Raw genomic sequence first — 25,754 nt, 5'->3', positions numbered from 1 at the left:
GGTGGAAGCCACAAATGCGCTCTCCTCTGAAGCATATCTGGGTATTCACAGCCTGTTTACTGAGCAGCTACAACACTCCACACTAGACGAAGAGCTGGGTGGGGCAAAGCAAGGAGTGGCTGTCACTGAAACCTTGCCTTCCTAGAGGAGCAGAAAGAATGGGGAATGGGGGGCTGTTCCCTTGGACAGTTTGTGAGAGACACTGGGCTGAGCCTTCCTCCCGGACCATCTCTCCCCAGCCTGGCCCCATCCTACCTTGAGAGTCACGTGTCCCTCCACCTTGTCCATCTCAGCCAGCAGGGCTGACAACAGAGATGACTTCCCGCAGCCTACCTGGCCCACCACGGCCACAAGTGCTCCTTCGGGGATGGAGAAGTTGATGCTGCAAGGACACAATGAGGAGCCTGAATGGCACAGTGCCCCATGCTCTCCAGCTGTTGAGGGTAGCTGTAAGTCTGTGCCTGGAGACCGCCAAGGCTGTGGGGCAAGGTGGACCATGGCCTGAGGGGCCCAATGTAAATGCATCATGAAGCCAGGCCAACACAGAGGCCAGGGCTACCTGTCACTCAAGAGACGACGGAGGGCATTCACCTCTTGGTCTACAACACTGTTCCCAACAACAAACCCCCTTCAGTTGAACTCAAATTCTCAGGCACCTGGGACTGGCTGAGAAAATCCAGAGGACAGAATACCAGGGTGACAGGCCAGGCCTGGAAGAAGGTTCAGGACACTAAGGGGCTGAACTCCCACAACTCAGGAGGCAGATCTCTACAAGTTTGAGGCCAGTCTGGTTCTAATTTAGTGAAGACTATATAGTGAGGCTCTGCCTAAAAGCAAGTGCAGAAACATGAGCTATAAATTCTACAGCTAGACTAGCCTGTCATCATGCATGACACAGCTGCTCCAGTAGCTGACAGCTTGGCACACTGGCCTCCATGCTCAGGTGGGGCACACAGGCATCCCAGGCCCCCAGGCAGAGGTCCTTCTGATCCCTGGGCAATGATTTCAAAGCCAGCAAACCACATGCATCAACTATTCAATTCTTTTGTGTATGCAAACATGTGAGTGGGTTAGAGGGCAAAGTCAGGTGTTTCTCGGTTGCATCCACCTTGTTGTTTAGAGACAGAGTCTCTCACTGGCTATTGAGCCACAAAGATCTGCCCGTTTCTGCCTCCCCAGTGCTGGGAGTACATGGGTGTCAGCATGCTAAGCTTTTGTCACACGGGTTGAGGGCCACATTCATGTCTGCACATTGAGTCATCTTGCTAGCCCCTAGACCACTCATGGCTATTGAGTCTTTTGTGCTGCACTGCGAGGGGCAGGGTCATGGGACTACCCTGTGCCGGACACCCAGGGAGGCAGCTCCTCCCTTCTTCCAAGGGAGACCAGGATATTCTTACAGGCTAAGGGGAGGCAAAGGTTAAACAGAAAACGTTGGGGATTCAAAGAGGCAGGTGAAAAGACCAGGGACCCTGAGTGCCAGGATGTGGGGAGTGCAGTACAGGCATGGAAAAGAGATACTACAGCCGGGCGGTGGTGGCGCACGCCTTTAATCCCAGCACTCGGGAGGCAGAGGCAGGTGGATCTTTGTGAGTTCGAGACCAGCCTGGTCTACAAGAGCTAGTTCCAGGACAGGCTCCAAAGCTACAGAGAAACCCTGTCTCAAAAAGTAAAAAAAAAAAAAAAAAAAAAAAAGAGATACTACAAATGAATCGGGCAGGATTTAAGTCAGTCCTAAGGAAGATCTTACACCCTGAGTAGTTAGTGGAAGTACAAAGGAAGTTTGTCTCTGAAGAGTCTGCTCTGTGATTGATAAAATAGAGCAGGCAAACTGCCACGTCAGAAAAGAATTGTTCAGGGCACAAAGGACAAAAATAGCTCAGAAAAAGTCCCCTTGGCCTTGTATTTTGGATTCCTTAAGGAGATTAGATCACTAAGCAAGCTCAGTCACAGTGAATGAGAGGCACAAAAGAGCTGTCCAGGGTATAGGGACAGGGACAGGTATGCTATAGACAGATAAGGGCATTGCTAAGACAAGAACGTTTCAACAGGGACCCAGCCTGGACACCAAAATACCCCATGCCTCCATGCACTGTCACCCGCTCAGAGAGAAGCACCCAATCTGCGCCAATAGGAGGTATGCAGGAAGTCTGAGCATGGGGCAACTCAGATGAACAGCAGAGTTCTGCAGAGTTCTGCCGGCCCCTGAGCCCTTCTCAATTTCCCAAACCCCAGTTCCACTTGTGGCCCAGAAGCATGACTTCCTGTCACAATCAGAAGGGACACCTATACCAAGAACCTTCTGAGTTGTTCCTCACAACAGCCCAAGCAGTTGTAATTGAACCCTTTTCCAGATGGGTAAACTGAGGCTCAGAAAGGCAAAAGTTAGAGTCACAGAGGTGGCGAGTATTCAGAGTCCCAATGTCAGTGTGTCTGCCTCCCAGGCTTACCCATTCAGTGTGGGAGATTCACCCCTGGCCCATGTGAACGTTCCATTCTTCACAGTGATGCTATTCATCCCCCCACCTAGAAAACATCAGAGACAGTATGTTAGGAATCATGCATGGCAACAGGCACACATGCAGATGCCCTGCTCTGGTCTCCTGCAGAGGCTGAGGACCCTCACTGGTTACTCAGTGCTTGAGATTACCCTCCTCAACCTCAGGCTGGAAGTGGAAGGAGAAAAGAGTTGTACCCTCATGTAAACCTCTCTCCACCAAGGTAACTACCATCACATCCATCAACACACTCCAGGTCCTAGGCTGTGGTCTAGTTTAAAGCTAGGGCCTTTAGCCGGGCGGTGGTGGCGCACGCCTTTAATCCCAGCACTCGGGAGGCAGAGGCAGGCGGATCTCTGTGAGTTCAAGACCAGCCTGGTCTACAAGAGCTAGTTCCAGGACAGGCTCCAGAGCCACAGAGAAACCCTGTCTCGAAAAACCAAAAAAAAAAAAAAAAAAAAAAAAAGCTAGGGCCTTTACCCTGCAACTCTTGGATCCTAAGACAGCTTTGCTTTTTGCTCTCCTCCCTTAGCCATTCCACCCTGCCCACCTCCTAGAAGGTCAATCTTTCTCCAACACTGGGGACAATCAACTGAAAAAAGAATCTAGGGGAAGCCTGCTAGGGAACAGGAAGTGCTACAGAAAGGTGGGGAGAGGGGACTTGTACAATGCCTACACTATAAGGCTCAGATTCTTGAGGGTTCTGCCCTGCTCCATTAACTTTGTCTCCCTTGTTTTCCTTTTACTTCTGTTTTTTTTTTTTTTTAAGTCCCTGAATTAACAGCCACCTTTAAAGTTGCCAGAAACACTTCTGAGGTAAGTACCATAGACCAAAGCCCCTGGTAAGAAGAGGTTGCTAGTTAAATGAAACTACCTGCAGCTCCCAAGAGGTGGAAGCTGCACCCTCACAAAAGAGGAAGCAGGGTGTGCCTCTCCAAGAACCAGCCAGAAGCTGTTGCAGTAACACTGCACCAGAAAACTGAACTTTTGTGAGGCAGGCAGACAGACAAGGCTGCACGGTGATTGACACCCCAGAAGCAGGACCCATCCTGACTCAGTGGCACTTGCAGAGAATTGTGCACAGCTTGGCTGTATGAGCTCTGATGGCTGTCTTGGCTTGGGAGTCCACAGTGTTCTTCCCACACCCAAAGAGCCTCAGGACAGCGGAAAACTGTGCAGTAGAGTTCCAGCACCTGCTTGGAGTATAGTTCTCAAAAGGGACAAGGAGACTCATGGCAATGCGTGGAGACAATTTTGTCTGTCACACTGGGATAACTACTATGATATGTGGTAGGGAGATGTCAGGAACACTACTCAGCACCCACAGGCTGTCCTCAACAAGAACTGTGAACCTCAAGCACCCACTGACAACCTGCTAAAGGCAGCAGAGACCAGCTACTGCCTTCACAGGACAGCAGTCACCGGTGATATCCTGCAATTGCCCACTAGGCTCCTGGCACTACATACACCTCACCACCGATGGCCAGACACTGTTTTCAATCCTGTTTACTGGGCTCTGAGCAAGAGGGTGTAAGTTTGAACCCCAGTGCTACCACTTCCCAGCTGGACAGTCTCCCTGAGCCTTTTTCTTCCTGTAAGCCAGGGTTGTGCTGATGGCACACCCTGGACCACTGCAGTAGTGAGCACATGCACAAAGAGGCCTGGGAACAAAGGCTGAGAGTAGAGCATGTACTCAGGAAATCTCAGCCCCAAACTTACCTGCTGGGTGCCCCAGGCAAGTTTGCTGATCCTGGCTCCTACTCTAAGGCTCTACACTGTGTGTTCAAACTATACAAACACACCAGAAAAGGTTCACCACTGCTGGAGCCACTAGCAGTGACTGCAAAGATCCCAGCTCAGGAGTCAACCAGAAGGATCAACTAGTCTATGAAATAAATCCAGTGGTAAAAATCCATAAGATACCTGCTGGGCCTAATGGCATAGTCTTGTACACCTAGCTATTCAGGAGGCTAAATATCAAATATTTGGCCAGTCTAGGCAACTTAAACCCTGTCTCAAACAGTAAAAAGTAGACAGAGGCACTTGCCTAGCTATGTGTGAAGTCCTGTGTTTAATGCCTAGCAATAAATTAATCAATCGATTAAAAACATCCAATGAAAGCTCCCATGAGGAAAACGAAGTTCTGAATGCACAGACACAGGCAGAAGCAGAAACTGGGCTACTCCTCACACAAGACAGAACCAATGCCCAGGTTAAAAAGCCCAAAGTTCTCAATCACAAAGTGAAGGAGGGCAGGGACAAGATAACAGCAAAGCCTCTTCCTGTCCCCTCTGCCAAGGCCTAGCCCTGGGTCTTGTAGGCAGAGCCAGGTCCTAGAGGAGCTAGGATAAGGACTCAAAGTGGGTAGAGGAAAGGTACCCACCATCCTTGATCGGCCACCGCTCAATGCTGTCTGGTTCCAGCTCCTCGTGAGACAGAAAGATCCTGAGACGTTTGAGGGAGACGCTGGCCTGGAGAAGCAAGCACAGGGTGTGTCACCCTAATACCATCCAGACCACCTGCCACCCTGTACCTGGTGCCCACAGAAGTCAGTATATGAAGGGCATACTGCCTCATGCAGGGGTACTTGGAAAGGCAGAACCTCGACGCTGGCAGTTTGACTTCAACAAATTACTGGGTTCTGGGACCTAATTATGGACAGACAACACGTGATGCAGTGCATATGAGCAAAGGGTGTGAGTTTGCTTAAAACAGTTGGGCAGGAGAGATGGCTCAGTGGTTAAGAGCACTGCTCTTCCAGAGGTCCTGAGTTCAATTCCCAGCAACCACACGGTGGCTCACAACCATCTGTAATGAAGTCTGGTGCCCTCTTCTGACCTGCAGGCAGACACACAGACAGAATATCGTATAAATGAATGAATGAATGAATGAATGAATATTTAAAAAAAGAAAAGAAAAAAGAAAAAAACTCCTTTAGTTCAGGCCAGGCGGTGGTGCTGCACAGCTCTCGGGAGGCAGAGGCAGGTGGATCTCTGTGAGTTCAAGGGCAGCCTGGTCTACAGAGTGAGTTCCAGGACAGCAAGGCTCTTACACAGAGAAAACATGTCTCAAAAAAAAAAAAAAAATCAAAGAAAAAGAAATCCTTCAGTTCAGAAGAGGGACAGATGGAAACAGAAAGAGGAAAAGGGAGCGAGGTCCTCAGAGTTTTCAGAGAGTGGATCAGAACCCAAAAGCAGAATATGAAATTGAAGAAGCAGGTTAAGTCCTGTGTTTTTTAAACACCAGCTAAAAGAGGCCACAGGAACACAGAATATTCCAGAAAGATTCTCTGAGATTAAAAGGTAAGTCTTGAGCTAAAAGTCCATACCTCTTATCCTAGAACTTCTGAGGTGTAAAGAATATGAATTCCAAGGCAGCCTGGGCTAGAGTTGAACTCTAGGCCAGCCTAGGTTACAAAGCCAGGCATTCTAAGTTTCTTTCTCAGGGTAGAATCAAATGACTCCTTACTGCTGAGTTAGGAGCTGTGCTGGGATCAGCAAGTGGATTCAAGGACAAGCTCCACTGGGTCCTCCATGACACAGCAACATGAGCTACTTGGAAAAGGCTACTCAGTCAATCAGGGGGACAGTTTGGGTTCAAACGACACTGAGGAATCTGTGTGTACCATGGCCCGAGTCTCCATTTCCCCCTCCTGGTTCCCTGTCACCCACACGCCTCCATAATTTTGCTAATGACAACACTGACAGCTCCCATGCCCACTCCTTTTCCCCACTGTCTCCCACACATCTGCATGATGCTACTGATGACCATGGGAGGATTCTGAGAGCCCCTGTGTTACTCTTCTGGCCCCCTCTGTCCAATACACACCTGCACAATGCTGCTGATGACCATGGGCAGGATGTTGAGTGGGAAGCGCAAGATATTGAACAGGGCTAGGGACACAAAGGCTTTCTTTGCATCTAGGATGTTGTTCTCATCCACTGTCACATAGACAGCAAAGGTCGACAGAGCCACCTACAAACAGAGCAAAGCATTGAATCAAGTCACACCTCTCCTCGGGTTTAAAATGTAAAAAGCCCAAGAAGGGTGCAAAGGGGCAGGTGCAGAGGCAACATTTCCTGCATCATAAAGAATGAACCAGAGCTGGGCAGCAGTGGTGCACGCCTTTAATCCCAGCACTCGGGAAGGCAGAGGCAGGCGGATCTCTGTGAGTGTGAGGCCAGCCTGGTCTACAGAGCAAGTTCCAGGACAGGCTCCAAAACCACACAGAAACCCTGTCTCAAAACAAAAACAAAAAGAATGAACCAGAAGGATGGATAATCAGGAGCCAAACACCTGGTCACTGTGGTTAAGTATTCTTGGCATGTAGGTGGCCCTGGAGTCCATTCCTAACAGCACAAAAATGCAGCTCAGTGGCACACATGAAGCTCTGAGCTCACCCCAGCATCTGCATGAACCAGCTAGAGTGGTGCATATCTACAATCCCAACACTGGAGAGGAGCCAGGAGTGAAGCTTGATTAATAAAAACTCAGAGACAGAAATTGGGATTCACCCTGAAGATCAGGAAAGCAAAATAGCCACTGGAGGATCAGAAACATAAGGTCTCCCCAGCTACAGAGGGAGTTCAAGGCCAGTCTGGGTTATAACAGACTCAGTTTCAAAAACAACAAAGCCAGAAGTCCCAGAAGTGAGGATGGAATTTGACAGACTGGTCACACTCCAAGGACAGTCTTTTGGTAGTTAACTTCATTCTTTGTCTGGAGAAAAAGAAGTCCTGAACAATCTCAGAGGGTGACTTGGCTCAACAGGGGATAAAGTACCTGATGAATTTGAATCTGCATGTCCTGCCTTTGCTGCTCAGAGAGGAGACTCCCTGGTGCACAGGGTCCCTGCGGGGGGCGGGGGGGGGAGGTCCTCGAGGACATAACTACCAAAAGCAATTCGGAAAAGCATATATATGGCAGATAGACAAGCCTGGTCCTGGAGCTACAAAAGGCTGGACATAACCCGAGCAGGAGCAGCCATGCACACCTACGCCATCTCAATGCCTAGGTGTAATGGTCTGTCCTGTCCCTTTAAAAGACAAGCCCCACTCACTTCCTCTTCACTGAAGAGGCAAGCAGATCTTCCTTCTGCTTCAGGCCTGAGCTCTCTCCCTTTCCCTCTCTCCAAAAGAGGTGGCTGCTGCCGTGTTCCTCTCTTCCCCCCTCTGGTGTGTTCTCTCTCTCTCTCTCTCTCTCTCTCTCTCTCTCTCTCTCTCTCTCTCTCTCTCTCTCTCTCTCTCTCTCTCTCCTCTTTCCCTCCCTTCTCCCCTTTGCCCTTCCATAACCCACTAGATAAATATCCCACCTCTCTCTGAATAGCCTGCCTATTGGTCTGTCTCTCACACACGGGGACTGTGGCTCCTCGCAAGACTGGCTGACCCATAGAGGTCTCTCATCTCCATGCCTAGGATCCGCTGGCCCTCATGGCCTGCGGGCCACTTGGGGGCTCCCTTCTGGGACCCAGCTGCCTTCATGGACTGCCATAGTCTTGGGGAACTGCGGTGTGGTCTCATGGCCCACTGCCTACTGCCATCACTTGGGGATAGCGTAGCATTTTTATTTAAACCATTACACTAGGAGCCAGTGGCACATGATACTAGACCCTATTCACCCAGAGCACATCAACTGTGTGGCCCAGTGTGGGCTCTGTTCCTCGGGTGGGTTAGCTGCCCAATATAAGACATGGAGTTGACACACCTACAAGGAGAGCCAAGGCAAGTGCTAGGTGCAAATCCTATAGGGTCACCTGGTTTATTTCACTTTACACTCTTGGCCAGGTCCCTTTGGCCATGTTCACAAGGACTCCATCCCTCCCAGTGAAGAACCAAAGTTCCTCCATTTTGTCCTCCACCTTCATCTTGTGTCTTGTGTAAGCTATTTCCTGCTAAACATTCCTGATGTGGGACAGTGTTCTGCTTGTGTTGATTTCATTCGCTAATAAAGAAACTGCCTTGGCCAGCCCATAGGTGGGTAGAGTAGACAGAACAGGAAGAAGGAAGTGAGGTAGATGGCTCAGTCAGATGCCACACCTCTCCTAAGTTAGGCAGACTGCCATGCCTCTCCTCAGGGAGAGAGATGTGATGGAGCCAGCCACCAGGCCAGACATGCTGAATCTTTCCTGGTAAGACACCACTCGTGGTGTTACATAGATTATTAGAAATGGGTTAAAGCAAGATGTGAGAATTAGACATAAGAGGCTAGAAATAATGGGCCAGGCAGTGTTTAAAAGAATACAATTTGTGTGTTGTTATTTCGGGGCATAAACCAGCCAGGTGGCCGGGAGCCGGGCGGCGGGAAGCCAGCCCACAGCTCCACGCTACAGAATGGCGCCCAACGTGGATAACTGAATCCACAGAAAGCCTGAGAAAGCTTGGGAAAGAATAGAGTAAAGCATGTTTTCTCAGTAGCAGCAATTTCTCGGGTTTGGCTTTGCTTGCTAGAGCAAGTGCTCTCATCTAAGAGAGGCTTCCTGACTCAGCTTTAGCTGCAAAAACCTGCAGCTCTTTTAGGAGGTCCTACTACAAAAGACTTAAACAGTGTTGATGGAAAGCTGAGCACATGTTTTTTCAGTTTTCGGCCGTAGCAGGAAAAAGGTTGTGCCGTTTTAAAGTGCCAGTTTTCTGGGCCGTCCTGTCGGGGCAGGCTCTGACTCTTTCAAGCAAGCAGTCCCGACTACGGAGCTTTGGAGTGTTGTTTAACACTGTTGCAGCTTGCTTGCTGTCAGGGACCTTGAACCGCCACAGAGTTCTGGCGATAAAAATGGCTACAGTGGTACCTCTGCCATGAAGCTGGAAAGCTAAGGAATGGGCTGGATCTAGCTGCCAAAGCCATGGCTTTACTCCTACCGATATTGTTTTGTAAATTAAAGACTCCTGTAGTCAGAAAAAGAGAGATATACAGTAAAAGAAAGATTCAAAGTCAAAGAAAACATCAAAATGGTTTACAATGTGTTGAAAATATATGCAGGCTAAAGGTTAAAGTTCTTAAAAGTAAAAAAGAAAAAGAAAGAGTAATTTGGGAGTGATGGTACACACTTTTAATCCCAACACTTGGGAGGCAGAGACAGTGGATCTCTGTGAGTTCAAGGTATTGTAGCACACACCTTTAATCCCAGCACTTGGGAGGCAGAAGTAGATTGACCTCTGTGACTTCAAGGTGTGGCAGGACACACCTTTAATCCCAATGCCTGGGAGGCAGAGACAGACAGATCTCTGTGAGTTCAAGGTGTTGTAGCACACACCTTTAATCCCAGCACTTGGGAAGCAGAGACAGTGGATCTCTGTGAGTTCAAGGACAGCCTGGTCTAAAGAGTTATTCCAGGACAAAGATATACAGAGAACCTGTCTCGAAAAATAAAAGTAAAAATAAACAAAATAGAAGTTAAAATAAAGCTGAACAAAGATGGGAAATACACAGAGAATCTTGATACTGTATACTATTATTGAATTGTTTGAATGCTGAGGAAGAAGCAACAGCTGCTAAAAGATATTTGTTTACAAATGCTGCTGAACTAATCCAAGATAGATATTTTGAAAATACTTTGACTTCAGAATTTGGATCTAAGGATATGATACTTTGGAAAAGAGATTCTTCTTTTATTTTTACAGAAAATGAGACCCTATGGATTGCTTCTATCCCAATATGGTATGATAGACCACGACCTCCTGAAAGGTTGCTGTGAACACCTTCAGAAAATTACTTTACCCAACTGATGACTGAGATGAACCTGGCACAAAGGTTACACCATGAAAGATCTGATTAACAGCGTCCCCATTCAGCAGGAAGCAGTTTGGAGAGAAATAACTGCGCCCATGTTCCCAAATATTGTTTATAAATGTTGTTTTACATTTAAAGGGGGATATGATATAGATATGAATAATTTGCATTGATATGGATTTTGCTTTAGTGATTTAAAATTAAGGTTAATTTTGTTATATGTATATGTATTTCTGATACTGATTAAGGTATGATTGTGTTGTTCATTTAAATATGTAATGTGTAATTAGGAAATACCGGTTGCTAATGGATAATCATTGATAATAGTAAAACTTGTAGTCATGTTAGTTAGATTTTCTAGATATATAGATATATTTCAGTTAGATAGGCATTCCTAATATCTTTCAAAGACTATAGAATATGGCATTTTAAATGTTTTAATAACTTAGATTTTTCATGACAATGAGACACATCTGCTCCTGGCAGCACCAATCTACTTCAAGAAGATGATGGGCATCGAAGAGGATCCTTATGGAGTCTGATAGCCATTTGGGCAAGAAACTGCTCTTGCCTGGACTATTGCATCAACTGGACACAAAGAACCCACAGAGAGAGGACTGTTGAACTTGCCTAAAGGTGAGATGATTCTTTGGGATTCCTGATTCATGAAAGAGTCTGCAAGACATTCTGCAGGACACAGCAGATACTGACTGAACTGCCTTTGAAATTTCCTGCATCATGGAAATGTCTGCTGGAAACTATGGGCCTGAAGGCCGAAGATGGATGCCCCAGCGGTACAGAGGAACTTTGGGTGACTGTCCAGGCAGCGAGATGTCTCTGTGATTTCTAGAGTTTTATAAGTTGCTTACTTCTCATTTACTTAGGTAATATTATATCCTTCTGGAGTCGAAGAATAGATAGTTATAGTTTTCCTTTGTTATGATAAAAGATAAAATGGATATAAATATTGTAACTGTAATTCTTGCTTGATAACTGTTTTGTTATATGTAATTTTGCTATGTTAAAGTTAAAGCCTTCTTTTTATTGTTTAAACAGAAAAAGGGGAAATGATGTGGGACAGTGTTCTGCTTGTGTTGATTTCATTCTCTAATAAAGAAACTGCCTTGGCCAGCCCATAGGTGGGTGGAGTAGACAGAACAGGAAGAAGGAAGTGAGGTAGATGGCTCAGTCAGATGCCTCACCTCTCCTAAGTTAGGCAGACTGCCATGCCTCTCCTCAGGGAGAGAGATGTGATGGAGCCAGCCACCAGGTCAGACATGCTGAATCTTTCCCGGTAAGACACCACTCGTGGTGTTACATAGATTATTAGAAATGGGTTAAAGCAAGATGTGAGAATTAGACATAAGAGACTAGAAATAATGGGCCAGGCAGTGTTTAAAAGAATACAATTTGTGTGTTGTTATTTCGGGGCATAAGCTAGCCGGTGGCCGAGTGCCGGGCAGGATGAAAAGCAGACCTGCCCGCAGCTCCTTGCTACACATTCCAGTCCTCAGAAATGGCTAGGGGCAAAAATAACAGGGGAGTCACTGGTGAGTACAGATAACCATAGAATGTCCCCACCTGAAGGTCAGCCGATAAGAAAACTTGTCAAGCAACAGGCAAGATTTGAAAATAAAATTTGTGAAAAGCCCCTAGACACAGCCAAACAGGACTGAACCCGTCACCACACCCTGCTAATGTAATTTTTCTGGGTTTTAGCTTTAAATAATGCCCTCTAGAAGGGCAGGGCACCTCCTCTTGCTGCAGCTGCAGCTGCTACTGCTGCTGCTGCACCAGTTGGTTTGATGAGGTCCCTGCTGGCTTATATTGTACACACAATAAAACTTGTTTTTGCATTTCACTGAATCGGTCTCCCTGGTGGTCTTTTGGGGTCCCCCACAGACTGGGCATAACATCCAGAAGCTTGGGTCTGATGCAACCAGCAAAGAGACCTGCTTCCTGCTCTGCCTGTCAGCAGACCCAGGGAAGAACTATCTGGGTTCTGTGGCCAAAAAGGAAGGCAGTGCTCCTAAAGCCACCAAATCAATCATGTGGGTGGTTCCAGAAGGTAGCCCCTTCAGTACCCTGGATATACAAGCAAGCCTCAAAGATTATGTTTTAGATTTGAGACATATTATATATGTTTTTAACCTTATTTTGTTATATTTTTAATGTTTTTGAGACAGGTTCCTATTATGTAGTCCTGGCTGTCCTGGAACTCACTATATACAAGAAGCTAGTCTTAAATTCAGAGATACATATGCCTCTGCCCACTGAATGCTAGGATTAAAGGTGTGTGTCACTATGTCTGATTAAAATTTATTTTTTAACTCACACATTAAAAACTGTACAAAGGGGCTAGAGAGATGGCTCAGTGATTAAAAGCACAGACTACTATTTCGGAGGACCCAGGTTCAATTCCCAGTACCCTCATGCAGCTAGCAACTGTCTGTAACTCCAAAATCTGACACCCTCACACAGATATACATGCAGGCAAAATACCAATGCACATAAAGTAAAAATAAATTTTTTAATTGTACATAATAAAGAGGTGTCATGTAAAGCTTTGACACACGACCTCAGGTCATGCATCCCTCAATCACTTCTCTCTCCACTGCAGTAAAAACATATTTTTTAAATCCAGATTTTCCAGATGGACCAGACACTATTCTGTCAGCACTGTGCTTCCATCTAATGGTAATTTAGCAAAGATCCATCACCCTCTTCCCATCCCTCTCCCTCATGCAAATGTGTTTGCTCAAAATCCTCAAAAAATTCTACGCACTAGAATATTACTCAGTCATTAAAAAAAAATGGCATGCCTGAACATACTATTTATACATGAATGAAACTAAAAAATGTCATCCTGGGTGACAGAAATGGAAAGTCACCTCATTTCCAGAGGCAGGAAGCAGATTGATGGTTACCAAAATTAGTGGGAATAAGGGATTTGGGTAACTTGAAACAAATATAAGGTCTCTTACTAGGTAATGAAAATGACTGCTGAGCTTGCTGCCTACTGGAGAAAAAGTGTGAAGCTATAAGCTAACATGGGGGCATATCTCAAATATGAAAAAACTTAAAAGGAGCCAGTGAGAGAGCTCAGCAGATAAAGGCACTTGCCACCAAACCTGACAACCCAAGTTCCATCCCTGGGAAACACATAGTAGAAGGAGAGAACCTACTTCCACAGGTTGTCCCCTGACCTCTGCACATGCCCCCACGGTGTGTGCGCTTGGCACATGTGCATATGCACACACACACACACACACACACACACACTGTAACAGTAAAAAAACTAAAGTCAAAGTGCTCTAGTGTAAAAGCCTGTCCTGGCCAGCCCCAGGACCACGACACTGCAGATGTCATCTTCTGTCACTGGTCTACCCTCCTTCCACTCATGTTTGCTCTCACTTCCTTTGTCAGACCCACAGTCCTATGCTCTACAGGAAGTGATGGTCCCACAAATAGCCATCATCTATTAACTGAACAACTACTAGGATCTGGGTGCCACAGTCTGGGGACCAAGGCAGGCCTAGAAGCTCTCAACATCAAGATCTAGGGATACACATGATTAGCCAGGTTCTCTGGAGTGGTGTTTGGTAGTGCATAGTGGTTGAGACTGGCACGCAGGTGGGACAAGGATTGGACATTCCAGCATTTAAAGTCAGATTTCTGGTTTTTATACATTTTTTATTGATATTTATTGAGCTCTACATTTTTCTCTGCTCTCCTCCCTATCTCTCCCCTCCCCCCTTCAACCCTCCCCCAAGGTCCCCATGCTCCTAATTTACTCAGGAGATCTTGTCTTTTTCTATTTTCTACTTCCCATGTAGATTATATATATGTAAGTCTCTCTTAGTGTCCGCATTGTTCTCTAAGTATCTAAGTTCTCTGGGATTATGGTTTGTAGGCTGGTTTTCTTTGCTTTATGTTTAAAAACCACCTATGAGTGAGTACATGTTATAATTGTCTTTCAGGGTCTGGGTTACCTCACTCAAAATAATGTTTCCTAGCTCCATCCATTTGCCTGCAAAATTCAAGCTGTCATTATTTTTTCTGCTGTGTAGTACTCCATTGTGTAAATGTACCACATTTTCCTTATCCATTCTTCGATCAAGGGGCATTTAGGATGTTTCCAGTTTCTGGCTATGACAAACAAAGCTGCTGTGATCATAGTTGAGCACATGTCCTTGTGGCACGATTGAGCATCCTTTGGATATATACCCCAAAGTGGTATTACTGGGTCTTGAGGAGGGTTGTTTCCTAATTTTCTAAGAAATCACCACGCTGACATCCAAAGGGGTTGTACCAGTTTGCATTTCCACCAGCAATGCAGAAGTGTTCCCTTTACCCCACAACCTCTCCAGCATAAGTTGTCATTAGTGTTTTTGATCTTGGCCATTCTTACAAGTATAAGATGGAATCTCAGAGTTGTTTTGATTTGCATTTCTCTGATGACTAAGAATGTTGAACATTTGCTTAAGTTGTCTTTCAGCCATTTTAGATTCCTCTGTTGAGAGTTCTCTGTTTAGGTCTGTACTCCATTTTTTTATTGGATTATGTGATCTTTTGGTGTCCAATTTCTTGAGTTCTTTGTATATTTTGGAGATCAGACCTTTGTCTGATGTGGGATTTGGTGAAGATCTTTTCCCATTCTGTAGGCTGTCGTTTTGTCTTCTTGACCATGTCCTTTGCTTTACAGAAGCTTTTCTGTTTCAGGAGGTCCCATTTATTAACTGTTTCTCTCACTGTCTGTACTGCTGGGGTTATATTTAGGAAGTGGTTCCTTGTGCCAATGCATTTTAGTGTACTTTCCACTTTCTCTTCTATAAATAAGGTTCAGTGTGGCTGGCTTTATGTTGAGGTCTTTGATCCATTTGGACTTGAGTTTCGTGCATGGAGATAGATATGGGTCTATTTTCATTTTTCTACATGTTGATATCCAGTTATGCCAGCACCACTTGTTGGATATGCTTTCTTTTTTCTGTTTGATATTTTTTGCTTCTTTATCAAAGATCAGGTGTTCGAAGATTTGTGGATTGATATCCGGGTCTTCTATTTGGTTCCACTGGTCCTCCTGTCTGTTCTTATGCCAATACCAGGCTGTCTTCAGCACTGTACCTCTGTAGTAGAGTTTGAAGTCAGGAATTGTGATGCCTCCAAAAGTTCTTTTCTTGTACAGAATTGTTTTGGCTATCCTAGGTTTTTTGCTTTTCCATATGAAGTTGAATACCGTTTTTTCGAGGTCTTTGAAGAATTTTGCTAGGATTTTGATGGGCTAAAGTCAGATTTCTGTCAGCATGATAGAACTGAAGTAATACAACTTTCAATCACTCATTCACCCACCTACACATGGGTACTGTGCAGATACCCTATGCCAAGGCCCCTCTGCTCTGGAGACAGGCATAACATGACAAGCTCTCATCTGTAGATCACTATCCCAGGGGCTGGTAATTACTCTGCAGAAGAAGGTCCAGGCCAAATAAGAGGCAAGCAGCTCACAGATCACCCGAGAGTGCTTTACTCTGGCTTAGAGAAGCTCTGAGCCCAGAACAAGAGGCAAGGCCTCCCACCTGTCTCCATCACTACAGGTGAGCACACCCATCCTTGAAGCAGGAGCCTGCGTGGAAAGTCAGCACCGACCACACCCTTCTCCTAAGGAAGGCAGAGGCTGGGCACCGTTGCAGGGCCCAGGGTCCTGCTGACAACTGGCCTCAACTGTTTCTTGACAATAGGATCAGCTGACTGTCCTGGAAGCCCAGCATTTTCAGCCTTCTCTGCTGCTCTGGCTTCAGGGTAAAATGCCCCACAGGCTCATGTGTTGTGACACCTCTCCAGCAGGTACCACTGTCTGGAAAGGACATAGAATCTTTAGGACACCAGGCCTGGCTGGCAGATATCAGCTTCCAGAGCAGGCCTGGCCCTGCTTCCTGATCCACCAGGATGGGAGCAAGCACTGCTGAAACCAAGCTCCCATTCCACCACAGATGCAATGCCATCCTCAGCAATATAGTGCACTGGTGTCCGTGAAGCAAACTTAGTCCTCCTCCATAAATTGCCTCTCTCAGAGATTTTTGTCACAGCAAGTAAAAAGGTAACATATACTGAACCCAGCCAGAAACCAAGGGGCAAGGTCCAAAATCCTTCTCTCTAGTACTTTCTGGCTTTGGAATGGAGACAAAGAAAAAAGATCTTTGAAGAACCTGCAGCCTAGAAACTGCATGTTCTATCAAGGTTGTAGTCAACAAAGCTGAAAGCAGTTGGACATCTGAAGAGCATTTCGATATCAGATGTAAAGATACAAAGTTTGGAGATTGCCCAGTTGGTTTTTTGATCTTTCTTTGATCTACCAGTTATTTCCTTACTGTGCTCCCTTCTTTACAATTTGGAATAGTAGAGAAGGAAATGTAAATTCTGTATGTGTGTGTACGTGTGTGTGTGTGTGTGTGTCTTACAGAGTGATTACAGTTAAGAGATTGCCAAGCATCTCAGAAGAGACTGGACTTTGAAACAAGTTGGAGACTGTTATAGACCACAGGAACTTTTGAAGTTGAACTAAATGTATTTTGCATTAGGTTGTTACCAGCTTATGGGTGCCAGAGAGTGGCATTACTAGGAGGTGCGGCTTTGTTAGAGTGGGTATGGCCTTGTTGTAGGAAGTGTGTCACTGTGTGGGTGGGATGTGAGGTTTCCTATGCTGAGGATACCAGCCTGTATTTCAATCTACTTCCTGTTGTCTTCAAGATGTAGCACTCTCTGCTCCAGCACCACATCTGCTTCTAAGCCTGAAATGGCTAGAAGGGCTGAGGGGTAAGGGGGCAACAGATCAGAGCCCTGACAGAGGCCAGACCTTAGTTTCACTTCACTAAAATGGGACAGAGCTGAACAAGCAGGTCTCATGAAAACCACAGCTTATGGGTGACCATCAGCAAACACACCCACAAGCCCTTCTGCTGGCTCAGTAGACCCCCAAAGCCCTTCTGCTGGCTTAGCAGATGCCCCCAGAAACTTCTGCAGGCTAAAGACAGCTTTCCCTACCCTGCTGCTAGAAGATCCCTAACCACTAGGACCTTACACCAATCAGCCCCCACACTAATCTTTCCTCCACCAATCAGCCCCAGATTAATTCTTCCTCTCTGGAATTTCCCTAACTCCTCTTAAAAAGAGCTTGTAATCTTCTTTGGGGGTTGCCAAGTACCACCCCAACATTAGAATTAATAAAGTGCTCTTGTTATTGCATACGTAGCTTTTGATCTTCTTTAGAGACTTCTCAGACCCTAACAAGCCACCATGCCACCTGTCGTGATAATTGACTGAAACTGTAAGTGGGTCACCCCCAATTAAGTGTTTTCTTTATAAGAGTTTCTGGTGGTCACGGTGTCTTTTCACAGCATAGTAACCCTAACTAAGACACAAAGGTTATTTAAAAAAAAAAAAAGCCGAGCAGTAATGGCACACACCTTCATTCCCAGCACTTGGGAGGCAGAGGCAGGTGCATCTCTGTGTTTTCGAGGCCAGCCTGGTCTACAAGAGCTAGTTCTAGGAGAGCCAAGGCTACACAGAGAAACACTGTCTCAAAAAAACTAAATGAAACAAAAAAAGTTCTAGGCCCATTTCATTCTTAGGGGAGCAAGCTCAGGTGAGCCTTGTCACCCAGCCCCATCAGTCACACACCTCAACAATGAAGACTCTACAGCTGAAATGGGAGTCCCCTATGTGTGTTGCTTGTATTGGTTAATGAATAAAGAAACTGCCTTGGCCTGATAGAGCAAAACTTAGGTAGGCGGAGAAGACATAACTGAATTTTGGGAGGAAGAAAGCAGAGTCAGACAGATACCATAGATCCACCGGAGACAAATGCTGGGAATTTTACCTGGTAAGCCACTGCCACGTGGCGATACACAGATTAATAGAAATGGGTTAAATTAAGATGTAAAAATTAGTCAATAAAAAACTAGAGCTAGGATTCCATCTGAACTGGTGAGTGAATGCGGACCTTGGGGCAACCTGCCCTGGAAGAGAGCACAGGCTCCTACCCCCACTTCCCTCTGCAGGCTTGTGTCTCCCAAGCTTTCCCTAGTGTTCTCAGGTGTCCTGCTCCTGTTCTAAGGCCATCCACCCAAAGGGGTCAGACTCTGGCCTCCAGGCAGGTCTGAGGATTCCTGCAAGGGAGTGCGGGCTTCTTCAGATTGTGACGCAAGGAATAGGTCCTCCTCTGGCACTGGGGAGATCCAACCAGTTTCAGTCACAGCAAAGATTGGTCTAGGACACCAAACGCCTCCGGGCTCCTTTTGAAGGAAGAGATGGGCAGGCGCCAATGCAGGAGCTCCTCCAACAACATGAAAGGCAACATGACATCACCACAAGCCAGACATCCCGAAACAACAAGAATTGAATACCCTACCCCAGAAGATATAGAAGAAACCGACCTTAAACAGTACTTTATGAAAATAATAGAGGACCTTAAACAGGAGGTAAAAAACTGCCATAAAGAAATGGAGATGACAAACAAAAAGGTAGAGGAAATAAATAAATCTCTCAAAGATATCCAAGAAAAACAAGAAAGACAAGAAAAAGCAATCAAGCAGGTAAGGGAAACAGTACAAGACCTGATAAATGAAATGGAGGTATTGAAGAAAACACAATCTGAGGGACGACTGGAAATGGAAACTCTGAGTAAACGAACAGAAACTTCAGAGACAAGTATTTCCAACCGAATACAAGAGATGGAAGAAAGAATCTCGGACTCTGAAGATACAATAGAGGAAATAAACTCACAGATTAAAGAACTAAACAAATCTAACAAATTCTTAACACAAAACATTCAGGAAATATGGGACACCATGAAAAGACCAAACCTAAGAATAACTGGGGTAGAAGAAGGAGAAGAATTACAACTCAAAGGCCCAGAAAACATATTCAACAAAATTATAGAAGAAAACTTCCCCAACCTAAAGAAGGATGTTCCTATGAAGGTACAAGAAGCCTACAGAACACCAAATAGACTGGATCAAAAGAAAGCATCCCCACGCCATATAATAATCAAAACACAAAACATACAGAATAAAGAACAGATATTAAGAGCTGCAAAGGAAAAAGGTCAAGTAACATATAAAGGGAAACCTATCAGAATTACACCTGATTTCTCAATGGAAACCATGAAAGCCAGAAGAGCTTGGATAGATGTGCTACAGACACTTAGGGAACATGGATGCAAGCCTAGACTATTATATCCAGCAAAGCTTGCATTCACCATTGATGGAGAAAACAAGATATTCCAGGACAAAAACAGATTTAAACAATACGCAGCCACAAATCCAGCCTTGCAGAAAGTAATAGAAGGAAAATCACAAACCAAGGAGTCCAACAACACCCACAATAACTCAGGCTTCTAGCGACCCTTCACCAGCACAACTAGAAGAAGGGAAACACACAAACTCTACTACTAAAAATGACTGAAGTTAACAACCACTGGTCATTAATATCACTTAATATCAATGGACTCAATTCACCTGTAAAAAGGCACAGGCTAAGAGACTGGATACGAAAACAGAATCCAACATTTTGCTGTTTACAAGAAACACACCTCAACCACAAAGACAGACACCTACTCAGAGTAAATGGTTGGGAAAAGGTTTATCAAGCAAATGGCCCTAAGAAACAAGCGGGTGTGGCCATACTAATTTCCAACAAAATTGACTTTAAACTAAAATCAATCAGAAGAGATGGAAAGGGACACTTTATACTCATAACAGGAAAAATCCATCAGAATGAAGTCTCAATCCTGAATATCTATGCCCCTAATATAAAAGCTCCCACTTATGTAAAAGAAACACTTATAGAACTCAAGGCAGCCATCAAACCACACACACTAATAGTTGGAGACTTCAACACTCCTCTCTCACCAATGGACAGGTCAAGCAGACAGAAACCTAACAGAGAATTGAAAGACTTAATGGAGGTAATGAACCAAATGGACTTAACAGACATCTATAGAACATTCCACCCAAATAGGAAAGAATATACCTTCTTCTCTGCGGCTCATGGAACCTTTTCGAAAATTGACCATATACTTGGTAACAAAGCAAACTTCCACAGTTACAAAAAAATATTAGTAACCACCTGTGTCTTATCGGATCACCATGGATTAAAATTAGAATTCAACAACAATGCTACCCCCAGAAAGCCCACAAACTCATGGAAACTGAACAGTCAACTACTGACCCACACCTGGGTCAAGGAAGAAATAAAGAAAGAAATTAAAGTCTTTGTTGAATTTAATGAAAACAAAGACACAACATACTCAAACCTATGGGACACAATGAAAGCAGTGCTAAGAGGAAAGTTCATAGCACTAAGTGCCCACTTAAAGAAAATGGAGAAAGCACTCATTGGTGACTTAACAGCACACCTGAAAGCTCTGGAAAAAAAAGAAGCAGACTCACCTAGGAGAAGTAGAAGACTGGAAATAATCAAACTCAGGGCAGAAATCAACAAAATAGAAACACAGAAAACAATCCAAAGAATCAATGAAACAAGAAGCTGGTTCTTGGGGAAAATCAACAAGATTGACAAACCCTTAGCCAAACTAATCAAACGGCAGAGGGAGAACACGCAAATTAATAAGATCAGAAATGAAAAGGGGGACATAACCACAGACACAGAGGAAATTCAGAGAATCATTAGATCTTAACTACAAAAGCCTGTATGCCACAAAATTGGAAAATGTAAAAGAAATGGACAGTTTTTTAGATAAATACCATATTCCAAAGTTAAACCAGGACCAGATAAATGCTCTAAATAGTCCTGTTAGTCGCGAAGAATTAGAAACTGTTATCAGAAACCTCCCTACCAAAAAGAGCCCAGGACCAGATGGTTTCAATGCGGAATTCTACCAGAACTTCCAAGAAGACCTAATACCTATACTCCTTAAGGTATTTCATAATATAGAAACACAAGAGTCACTGCCAAATTCCTTCTATGAAGCTACAGTCACCCTGATACCTAAACCACACAAAGACTCAACCAAGAAAGAGAATTACAGGCCAATCTCACTCATGAACATTGACGCAAAAATTCTCAATAAAATACTGGCAAACCGAATCCAAGAACACATTAGAAAAATTATCCATTACGATCAAGTAGGCTTCATCCCAGAGATGCAGGGCTGGTTCAACATACGAAAATCTATCAATGTAATCCATCATATAAATAAACTGAAGGAAAAAAACATATGGTCATCTCATTAGATGCTGAAAAAGCATTTGACAAAATTCAGCACCCTTTTATGATAAAGGTCTTGGAGAGATTAGGGATACAAGGGTCATTCCTAAATATAATAAAAGCTATTTACAGCAAACCGACAGCTAACATCAAATTAAACGGAGAGAAACTCAAGGCTATCCCACTAAATTCAGGAACACGACAGGGCTGTCCACTCTCTCCTTATCTCTTCAATATAGTGCTTGAAGTTCTAGCAATAGCAATAAGACAACATAAGGGAATCAAGGGGATTCAGTTTGGAAAGGAAGAAGTTAAACTTTCATTATTTGCAGATGATATGATAGTATACATAAGCGACCCCAAAAACTCCACCAAAGAACTCCTACAGCTGATAAACGCCTTCAGTAACGTGGCAGGTTACAAGATCAACTCCAAAAAATCAGTCGCCCTCCTATACACGAAGGATAAGGAAGCAGAGAGGGAAATCAGAGAAGTATCACCTTTCACAATAGCCACAAATAGCATAAGATATCTGGGAGTATCTCTAACCAAGGAAGTGAAGGATTTATTTGACAAGAACTTTAAGTCTTTGAAGAAAGAAATTGAAGAGGATACCAGAAAATGGAAGGATCTCCCCTGCTCGTGGATTGGGAGAATCAACATAGTAAAAATGGCAATTCTACCAAAAGCAATCTATAGATTCAATGCAATCCCAATCAAGGTCCCATTAAAATTCTTCACAGAGATTGAGAGGACAATAATCAACTTTATATGGAAAAACAAGAAACCCAGGATAGCCAAAAAAATCTTATACAATAAAGGTTCTTCTGGAGGCATTACCATCCCTGACTTCAAACTCTATTACAAAGCTACAGTATTGAAAACAGCTTGGTATTGGCATAAAAACAGAGAAGTTGACCAATGGAATCGTATAGAAGACCCGGATCTTAAACCACAAACCTATGAACACCTGATTTTTGATAAAGGAGCCAAAAGTACACAATGGAAGAAAGAGGGCATCTTCAACAAATGGTGCTGGCATAACTGGATGTCAACCTGTAGAAGAATGAAAGTAGATCCATATCTATCACCATGCACAAAACTCAAGTCCAAATGGATTAAAGACCTCAATATTAATTTGAACACATTGAGCTTGATAGAGGAGAAAGTGGGAAGTACTCTACAACAAATGGGCACAGGGAACCGTTTCCTACGCATAACCCCAGCTGCACAGACTTTAAGGGCAACATTGAATAAATGGGACCTCCTGAAGTTGAGCAGCTTCTGTAAAGCAAAGGACATTGTCACTAAGACACAAAGGCAGCCTACTGACTGGGAAAAGATTTTCACCAACCCTGCAACTGACAAAGGTCTGATCTCTAAAATATATAAGGAACTCAAGAGACTAGACGGTAAAATGCCAATTAACCCAATTAAAAAATGGGGCACTGAACTGAACAGAGAATTCTCAACAGAAGAAGTTCGAATGGCCAAAAGACACTTAAGGTCATGCTCAACCTCCCTAGCTATCAGGGAAATGCAAATCAAAACAACTTTGAGATATCATCTTACACCTGTCAGATTGGCTAAAATCCAAAACACCAATAATAACCTTTGCTGGAGAGGTTGTGGGGTAAGGGGTACACTCATCCATTGCTGGTGGGAATGCAAACTTGTGCAACCACTTTGGAAAGCAGTGTGGCGGTTTCTCAGGAAATTCGGGATCAACCTACCCCAGGACCCAGCAATTCCACTATTGGGAATCTACCCAAGAGATGCCCAATCATACAACAAAAGCATATGCTCATCTATGTTCATAGCAGCATTATTTGTAATAGCCAGATCCTGGAAACAACCTAGATGCCCTTCAGTGGAAGAATGGATGAAGAAACTGTGGAATATATACATGCTAGAATACTACTCAGCGGTAAAAAACAATGACATCTTGAATTTTGCAGGCAAATGGATGGAAATAGAAAACACTATTCTGAGTGAGGTAACCCAGACCCAAAAAGATGAACATGGGATGTACTCACTCATAATCGGTTTCTAGCCATAATTAAAGGACATCGAGCCTATAAGTTTGGGATCCTTGAGAAGATAATAAGAAGGTGAACTCCCAAAAAAAGATATAGTAATCCTCCTGGATATTGGAAGTAGACACGATCGCCATGCAAAATTGGGAACTTGAGGGTTGGGCAAGACTGGGCCAAGGGAAGATCGGGAGAGAAAAGTGTGTAGGGAAGAACGGGGGGAGCTCGGAGGAATGGGGTGCTTGGGATATAGGAAGGGTGGATATGGGAGCAGGGAAGCATATATCCTAATTTAAAGAGCTACCTGAGGGTTGTCAAGAGACTTGACCCTAGAGGGGTTCCCAGGTTTCCAGGGAGATGCCCCCAGTTAGTCCCTTGGGCAGCTGAGGAGAGGGAGCCTGAAAAGGCCAGTTCCTATAGCCATACTGATTAATTTCTTGCATATCACCATAGAACCTCCACCTGACGATAGATGAAGAAAATGACAGAACCCCACATTGGAGCACCGGACTGAGCTCCCAAGGTCCTGATGAGGAGCAGAAGGAGAGAGAACATGAGAAAGTCAGGACCGTGAGGGAACCTCCAGCTGGCGACAGATGGGGAAGGTGACTGAGCCCCACATTGGAGCACTGGACTGAGCTCCCAAGGTCCTGATGAGGAGCAGAAGGAGAAAGAACATGAGGGAGAAAGTCAGGAACGAGAGGGGTGCGTTCACTCATGGAGACGGTGGGACAGAACTAATGGGAGATCACCAACTCCAGTTGGAATGGGACTGATGGATCATGCGACCAAACCCGTCTCTCTGAATGTGGCCAACAGCGGGGGCTGACTGAGAAGCAAAGGACAATGGCTCTGGGCTCTGATTCTTCTGCATGGACGGGCTCTGTGGGAGCCTTCTCAGCTTGGTCGATCACCTTCCTGGACCAGGGGGGAGTTGGGAGGACCCTGGTCTTAGCATAGAATGGGGAACCCTGATGGCTCCTTGGCCTTGAGAGGGAGGGAGGGGAGGTATGGGTGAAGGGGAGGGGAGGGAAGGGGGAGAAGGAGGAGAGGGTAGGGGGAGGAGGAGGGGAGGGAGGGGGGAGGAGGAGGGAAGGAGATGGAAATTTTTAAATATAAAAAAAAAAAAAACCATGAGGAAAAAAAAAAAAAAACTAGAGCTAGTATGCCAAACAGTGATTTAATTAATACAGTTTCTGTGTGGTTATTTCAGGGCTAAGCTAGCCGGGCGGCCGAGACAAACAAGAGGGCCCTCCTTCCAACATACAGTACCCTTAATTACTGTGTGAAAGCAAAGGGAGTGAAATGCAAGGTGCTTCTGTGCCCAGGGGAAGAGCCAGCTAACAGGGTAGGGAAGGATAGGTGACATGTCCCTGTCAGAAGACAAATCCAGGGTCTTAAGCATGCCAGGATACATACGGTACAGTTCTACTAGAATACATAAAACTATTTTAAAGATTTATCTTATTTTATTTATCTGTGTGTGTTTCTGTCTGTGTATGTGCCACATATATGTGAGTGCACCACGGGCTAGAAGAAGGCACGGACTTCAGATCCCCAGGAATGGAATTCTAGGTGGTTGTGAGCAGCCCACTTTGAACTAGGAACTGAACTCAGTGTTCTGGAAGAGCATTGACTGTCCATAACTGCTGAGTCATCTCTAAAGCCCTCATAAAGATATCTTTAAACACCTATAACCTTAGACATTGTTTTCTAATAAATAGAATAGTCTCTATGGAGCAAAGGACTTGTCACAATGGAGATGTGTAGGACAGCATGCATCCACACTTTACAACTTCCTATATAATCTGGTAGCTACCATGGACATCAGGGTACCGATTGTTAGCCTTGGATCCTCTGAGGAACAGGGACAGGTGTCCACAGATGCCCTCTCTGGGCTGACATTCCAGACACAGGCAGTAAACCACACTGTAACTTTAGAATGTGTCTGGCAGTGCCACTGAACACACAGTCTTAGGGCACTGACAAGCCACAGCTTGCAATCAGTTAATAACAAGAAGACCGTAGTCCCCTGGTGTCTACCAGCTATGGCAACCAAGTATACAGTTTAGTTCAGATAACACTGTGTGTGTTTAGACATGTGTGTGTGTGCATACGTATGTATATGCATGTAGAGACCAGAAGATAACTTCAGCTACCATTCTATTTAGTTGGATGGTTGGTTTTGTTTTTTGTTTGTTTGTTTGTTTGATTGATTGATTGATTGATTAGTTTGGTTTGGTTTTTTGAGGCAGGGTTTCTCTGTTTAACAGCC

General features: G+C 44.8%; 1 protein-coding gene across 4 annotated transcripts in view; it reads right to left on the bottom strand.

The window, feature by feature from the left end:
- The window catches only part of Abcc1 (ATP binding cassette subfamily C member 1), a 147,337-nt gene that overhangs the window by 30,791 nt on the left and 90,792 nt on the right, over positions 1–25,754 (bottom strand). For all 4 annotated transcript variants that reach the window (XM_038327556.1, XM_038327553.1, XM_038327555.1 and 1 more), the window contains 4 exons: positions 6,327–6,473; positions 4,882–4,969; positions 2,451–2,526; positions 256–382 (listed from right to left, as the gene is read on the bottom strand). In XM_038327556.1, coding sequence (XP_038183484.1) covers positions 256–382; positions 2,451–2,526; positions 4,882–4,969; positions 6,327–6,473 — 438 coding nt within the window. The remainder of the gene's footprint in view (positions 1–255; positions 383–2,450; positions 2,527–4,881; positions 4,970–6,326; positions 6,474–25,754) is intronic.

This window comes from Arvicola amphibius, chromosome 4 (assembly GCF_903992535.2).
Source record: "Arvicola amphibius chromosome 4, mArvAmp1.2, whole genome shotgun sequence".
In the NCBI taxonomy this organism is placed as follows: Eukaryota; Metazoa; Chordata; class Mammalia; order Rodentia; family Cricetidae; genus Arvicola; species Arvicola amphibius.
This window is presented reverse-complemented; position numbering and strand designations above follow the sequence as displayed.